Source organism: Onychomys torridus, chromosome X, assembly GCF_903995425.1.
Source record: "Onychomys torridus chromosome X, mOncTor1.1, whole genome shotgun sequence".
Taxonomy (NCBI): domain Eukaryota; kingdom Metazoa; phylum Chordata; class Mammalia; order Rodentia; family Cricetidae; genus Onychomys; species Onychomys torridus.
Window position 1 is genome coordinate 116,489,677 of NC_050466.1, and position 7,103 is coordinate 116,496,779.

Here is a 7,103-nt window from a genome sequence, read left to right on the forward strand (position 1 = left end):
CAGACATCAAGCAGATGTTTGAGAAAGCCTCCAAGATGGTAACATTGAATCCATGAATTCTGTTGAGAAAAGTCAACATCATAGAGTTCACTTTGCACTGAACAGACCATGTAAAAAGAACAAGGAAGATAAATCCGGGTCCAATAGTGTAAACAACTTTCTCTATGCACTGCTCTGGGATGTTCTGTATGACAAATATGTTGCTCTGATTGATTAAAATAAATAAAGTGCTGATTGGCCAGTAGCCAGGCAGGAAGGATAGGGTAGGTGGGACAAGGAGAAGAGAATTCTGGGAAGTGAAGGCTGGGGAAGGAAAGACACCGCCAGCTGCCGCCATGACAAGATGTAAGGTACTGGTAAGCCACAAGCCACATGGCAAAGTATAGATTAATAGAAATGGGTTAATTTAAGATAGAAGAAGTAGATAACAAGAAGCCTGCCACGTCCATACAGTTTGTAAGCAATGTAAGTTTCTGTGTGTTTACTTGGTTGGTTCTGAGCATCTATGGGCCTAGCGGGTGAGAGAGATTTGTCCTGACTGTGGGCCAGGCAGGAAAACTCTAACCACAAATGGCGCCCAATGTGTTGGCAAGAGTTTCCACCTAAAACCTGAAGAAAAAAAAAAAAGATTCTAAAACGGAGCTAAAAACAGCTTCCTAGTTGTCTCTCTCAAGTTAGCAGCAGCCTGCTGGTTTGAGCTACTATGGCGGGTTCCTGGCGTGTGTGTCTGACCTACAGTGTGGCGGAAATGAGGCATCTACAAGCGGCATTTTACTCTGCTGCATGATGGATTTAGTCTTTGCTAGTTTAAAAAAAATAAATAAATAAAAGGTTTCTGGGCTATGCACTGCTTTGATAGAACTGCTTCTGATAGTTGATGGTACACATGGCTCCAGACCCAGAGCTGGCGGTAAACTGTACCATCTCCATGTTGGAAAGCTGAGGTGGGCGGAGCCAGCAGCCACAGTGGCATTTCAGTCTTCCAAAGATGGATGGATATTACACAGAGAATCTGGTTTGTGTTGTCTGGGATTTTTAACCACAGAAAAAGATTTGATCGTAAAAGCTGTTGAGTTAAACAAATATGTAAATTTTAAAGGTACCTTGACTTCAAAATTTGGATATAAGGATATGTTGCTTTGGAAGAGAGTCTCTGCTTTTGTTTCCACAGAAAGCCAGAGGCTGTGGATTTGTTCCACATTAAGATACATCAGGTTTGATCAGCCAAGACCACCTGAAAGGTCTCCGTTGACACCATGGCCCAGATGATCCAACATCCAGAATGGTTTCAAGGCAACTGGCTCAGAGGTTTACCCTCACAGACTACTCCATAATCCTAAAATTTTCATTGTGTTCCCATAAGATACAGTGCCCCCCTCCAGCAGGAAGTAGTAAGAAAAACTACGCCCAAATTCCCAGCTTGCTTTGGAGATGGAATTGGCTCACTCCTTCTCTAAACCCAGGCATATTGTTAAAAGAAAAGGTTAAGAGATTCTTATGTCCCAAGTCAGAAGAGCCCTCTGGTGTGGGACAGAGAAAAACCAATATTTTTATTTAAAGCAGGTTGATTATAAATGTGATCTCTTTCTAAAGAAGAAAAGGGGATATGATATAGATATACTAGTCTGAAAGGGTAGATTAAGGAACTTACTTCTAAAGAGCAACAACTTGTTAAAAATGTTTTACATTGGTATAGATTTTAGTCTATTGATACAAACTTAAACTGAAATTGTTATACTGTGTGTATATTTCTACTCTTGTTTAAGGTATTATGTTTGTATAGCTCATTTAAAATTATAATGGATAATTAAAAATAGATTAATAATTAGTCATCTATGATAATCATACTCGTAGCCATATTAGTTAAGTCTTCTAGGTATACACAGAGATATTTTAGATAGATAGTTAATCTTCAAATACTTCAAAGACCTACAGAATATGGCATTTAAAATACTTTTAAAATTTAGCCTTTCTGGACAGTGAGACATGTCTGCTCCTGGCAGCACCAGATTTACTTCAGAGAGGAGGATGGGCATTAAAGACCCTTCATATCTTATCTTCACCTTGGCAAAAATAGCCATTTGGACAAGAAACTGTTCTTGCCTGGACTGTTTGAACGACTGGACATGCAGGACCCATAGAAAGGTGACCACTAAACTGCTTGACAAAATGGTCCTTCAGGTTCCTGCTTCGCAGAGGAAACTACCACACATTCTATAGGACACTGAGAGAAGTGACCGAGAGACTCTAGCCCTGTGGGCTGAAGACAAATGCCCCAACTTTACAAAGGAACATTAGGTGACTGTCCAGGCTGCCAGCTGTCTCTGTCTACCCTGCAAGACTCCCGAAAGTTGCTTACATCCTTCTCCCAGTTCTCAGGTAATATTATTTCCTTCTGAGGTCTTTGATGTGGTTGAAGACTACATAGTTATAATTTCCTCAATTATGATAAAAGATAAGTTAGATATAAAACCCTTAGACTCACAAAGATGGATAGGATATCTTCTTTAATATTGTAACTGTAATTCTTGCTTGATAATTGTTTTGTTATATGTAATTTTACTATGTAAAAGTTAAAACCTTCCTTTTTAAATAAAAAAAAAAGAAAAGGGGAAGTGCTGTGGGATGTTCTGTATGTCAAATATGTTGCTCTGATTGGTTAAAATAAATAAAGTGCTGATTGGCCAGTAGCCAGGCAGGAAGGATAGGGTAGGTGGGACAAGGAGAAGAGAATTCTGGGAAGTGAAGGCTGGGGCAGGAAAGACACCGCCAGCTGCTGCCATGACAAGATGTAAGGTACTGGTAAGCCACAAGCCACGTGGCAAAGTATAGATTAATAGAAATGGGTTAATTTAAGATAGAAGAAGTAGATAACAAGAAGCCTGCCACGGCCATACAGTTTCTAAACTATAAGTTTCTGTGTGTTTACTTGGTTGGTTCTGAGCATCTATGGGCCTAGCGGGTGAGAGAGATTTGTCCTGACTGTGGGCCAGGCAGGAAAACTCCAACTACAATGCACTAATGAACAGTGGAGGAATAGGTAAACCACAGAAACATTCAGCCTCTGAGTGGCTTGAGGCAGGGACCTTGTCTTGTTTGTTCATTCTTGCTGCCTACAATAATATCGCAAACAGCTCCTTGGTAAATGAGGATGAAATAAAGAAAACTGAGCCACTCGATGGGTAATGGGCACAGATTCTTTTTCTCACTGTTAAATCCAGATGGTTTCCTATAAGCATCTGAAAACATCTTAATAGAGAAGCTTAATACAACTAAGGGGATAAAAGCACTGGTCTCAATAACTACCTGCCCTCCAAAACACACCCAGGAAAGGTTAGAGTGTCATGTCTGGAGTCAAGTGCCCAGAAGTAAATCTCAGTGAGGACAAGGGTATGGTAATTTATGATGTAGTCTTTCTAACTCTTTCACCTAAAACTTTAGTAGGTAGGATGAAGTACTATCAAGAACAATAGTCAAGAGACACACAAACACTCTCAGAGTCCTCCATCTTCTTCTAAGTTATCCTCTATAGAAATCAGTTACATACTTAACTGCATTTTGCTACAACATAACAACCTTATAAAGTCAGTCAATGGTATCAAGAGAAAACATTTAATCCTTAAAGGGAACATATCAATGTGAAACTGTGTTGGACTGTAGATTTAATCAGAGAAAGTGATCCAATGCATGTCGTTCCTTTCTGCCTCTTGTAGCATTCTTTTCAATCGGGCCTGCACATCAGCAAGCTTCTGTCGATCTAAACTGTCCTGAAAGTGCCATCTCCCATAGCAATGCATGGGGATAGGATAAAACACATATTTAAGCTGCACCAAGGATGTTAAATGCTCAAGGATTCTCATTAGCATCGTCATGGTAACTGGATTAGAGGAAAAGTTGAGGATTCGGAGTTGAGAACAATGACTTAGTGCACAGATGAGAGCAGAGATTGTAGAGTCTGTTAGAAGGCAATGATTGATTGCCAGCTGTTGTAAGGTGCTAGAGTTATTCTGCAAGAGCTTATAAAGGGGCTCAGTATCTTCCCAGTTCATTGGATTGTTGCTGATATTCAGGAGCTTTAAGTGGCTGGCTTGAGGGCACTCAGACAGAAACTTGAAGTCGTTGTAAGAAAGTCCACAGAATGGTAGATGTAAGAATTCCAAACTAGCTGGCAGGACTCTGCAGGGAGGAAACAGAAAAGTATTTCTGAAAAATGAGGACTAGAAGAGGGGGACTATATCTATGAATTTAAAATAAACTACTTTGTACATGGATTGCATCAGCAGCAAATGATGTGAGCTTTCACGCACTTAATAGACTTGAGGGTCTGTGGAAGATACTTTACCACCCTGACAAATACTGTTTTAACATTGACAGTGTGTAGAATATATTGTCATAGAGTTGTGTGAAAAACTTGGTGGAAAATATTATCTACTTAGTAATTACAATATAATCAAAGGTAGAGGAGCAACCAACTGGAAGCTCCCTTAGGCCAGTCCACAAGTGACAGCCTCTACAGTTACGGCCTGAGCCTTGGAGATTCTCCTAATGCTCTGACATTACTGTCAATGGGTATATGGCTATGTGCACCTGTGCCCAACCTGAAGTCTTTCTCTCAATTCCTCCTCTTCTTCTCTCAATGGCCAAGGATGTCTATATTGTTCTTTTCACCTTTATACTTCTGGAATGAGCACACTGCCCACACATGCTCAGCTGACTAGGGATTTTTTAACCCCATTTTCTCTTCAATTACAGAAAGATACCCTTCCCTAGCTGTTTTTAAACTCCCAGCCTAGCCCGTGTTGAGGTGGAAAGAGAAAGGGCTATGGGAAGCTTAAAAATATCTAAGAATTACTTCTCTCATCTTAAAAACAGGCTATTCTTGGAAACTCAGTATCCATCCCATGCCCTTACCTCAGGACATTTTCAAGATGATCTGTGAGGCAGAAAGAGGACAAGTTGAGCTCATTGAGACGGTCCATACGCCTAAGCACAGAGATAAAATTTCGAAAGGTTTCTCCATTCAAAGATCTACAAGTGATTTTACACAAACAAAGTCTGTCCAGGTGCACCACCTGAGCCAGAAGGGTATTGACCTCACTCAGAGAAGCCTGATCAACTGCCAGGTGATCAATACATTTCAGATCCAGATGATGTAGGGTGTTTCTACATTCACACAATTTGTCTATTTGCAAATCTCGGCAGCACAGGTGCAAAGAGCCTGAGCTCTGCTCTACTTTACTCAGAAGCAGAACCAAAAATTCAGTTTCCCTTAAGGTTCTATCAAGGGAAAGGTTCACTAATAACTCCATAGCCTGCTTGGAGGACTGAGCCCCAGGTTCTGAACTTGCCATACTACACTGGCCTTCGATTTTCAAGATAGAGTGCTCAGAGTAAGCACAGGAGTGAAAACAGGCAGGTGACTTAGTACTGCTCTGCGGGCAGATGATCTTGCAGCCAACATCCTGCCTTAAATCTAGGATCCTCAGATTAGGGCTCCTGCAGGGAAAAGAGAACACAGGACACTAAGAGGTAGCCAACATTAATATAACCAAGCAGGAATATTTATTTATTTATTTATTTATTTATTTATTTATTTATTTATTTATTTATATATATATAAAACTGATATAAAACTGAGCAGGATCACTGATAACATGTAGTGACAAAATCATCTTATTTTCTTTTTGTCGTTCCATATACCAGCTACCAGCAAGACTTTCCTACACAAATACTGTATCCTTTACTATTTTCTATGATCAACTAATGCCCACAAGTCTTGCTATTCCTGTCTTGTATGAAACATCTCCATCATGTATCTCTATCAACAGTGCCTCAGCACCTCTATTACAGAATTAAAACCCTCTGTAAGACATCAGAGTTTTTAAGATAACCTCAACTGACCTACCAACCACCTCACATTGATTTTCAGCTTTCACCATTAACTAACTGTGGAAGATTACCTGATCTTCTCTTGTAACAGGCTACAGAATATGTTTTGCTATCTTGTCATATACCTATTACACACACATTCTTACTGAAAAGCTGAGTTCTTGGCAGTGCACCTGAAGACCATCAATCATGTCTTTCAGTTCACCATGTTTCTTTACGGTTAATTTTCTAGTGTGGAGACAAAAACAGGCCAAGTGTCTACCATTGCTGTCAGTGTCTTCTCATGCCCATCCACTGAGGAAGCAGCAGTGGACAACAGAACAAAAGTGATCAGTAAGCAGCACACATTATTTTCTCTTTCATTCTCCACCAGTCCTCAGCAGTCTCAACACTCATGCCCTTCTTCTATGTAATAACACCATAGTGCAAATCCATCAACAGTGCCCCCAATCGCTTACATTCCATACCCACCCTTGTAAGACACTTGTTCTCAAAGTGACCTCAAGCACTGGACCGTCAGTTCCACAGTCTTTTTCACTGTTTCTCTTTTTGTATACTACCTTTGGAAGAGTGGCAGGCTGTAGCATAACCTCCTGTGTCTTACCACATCTCTATTATACTGGGTCTTACCTAGAAGCCGAGTTCTGGACAGGTAGGAACTGAAGACTCTCGATCATGGCTTTCAGGAGTTCCCGCTGGGACTCCAGTGTTCTTAATGATCCAATGTGGAGACACATAAAGGGCCAAACCTTCACCATTGCTTTCACTATATTCTTATGCCCACCCTTGAAGGCAGCGGAGAACAATGGAACAAAAAGCTCCCTTGGGATCACCCCGAGAGCATGAATTGCTGCAGGCTCATTTTTCAGTAGATGCTGTATAGCAAGATTCAACAGTGTGGGAATTTCCTTGTTGTCCATCTTAATGAACCTTCAGAAGGGTGAGAAACATTAGAAAACTTGACAGATGACCATAGAATCTTCTTTGCAACCATTGTTAGCAAAATAGATAACTATTTGTAAAATAAATAAAACAGCCATTTCTGGATACCTGTCTCTATTTGTAGGCAAAAGAAATTGGTTTGTGAGTGTATTAAGGTCTATTTGTGTATGAGCAGACATATAACCAACTCCTTTACATATGTGTATATATAAAGATTTATAAGTGAACAAATACCAATAGAAATGAGCACTAGGTTAGCAGAAGACAATTTT

At 40.2% G+C, this 7,103-nt stretch overlaps 1 protein-coding gene across 1 annotated transcript; it reads right to left on the minus strand.

The window, feature by feature from the left end:
* Window positions 1-3,662: 3,662 nt before the first annotated feature.
* On the minus strand, window positions 3,663-6,812 carry LOC118573641 (melanoma antigen preferentially expressed in tumors-like). Its single transcript, XM_036173920.1, has 3 exons — window positions 6,520-6,812; window positions 4,912-5,496; window positions 3,663-4,176 (listed from the first exon to the last, which is right to left on the minus strand). The coding sequence occupies exons 1-3, from the start codon at window positions 6,807-6,809 to the stop codon at window positions 3,663-3,665; spliced, it is 1,389 nt and encodes a 462-aa protein (XP_036029813.1). The 5' UTR covers window positions 6,810-6,812.
* Between the last annotated feature and the right edge of the window lie 291 nt (window positions 6,813-7,103).

Bases quoted from the DNA above. Each gene is read 5' to 3' on its own strand.
- LOC118573641 (XM_036173920.1), bottom strand. From the start codon at position 6,809: ATGGACAACAAGGAAATTCCCACACTGTTGAATCTTGCTATACAGCAT. The intron at 5,497-6,519 runs GTAAGACCCAGT...TTTTCCCTGCAG, and splicing joins GTCCAGAACTCGGCTTCTAG to GAGCCCTAATCTGAGGATCC. The intron at 4,177-4,911 runs GTAAGGGCATGG...TCCTCCCTGCAG, and splicing joins CATCTTGAAAATGTCCTGAG to AGTCCTGCCAGCTAGTTTGG.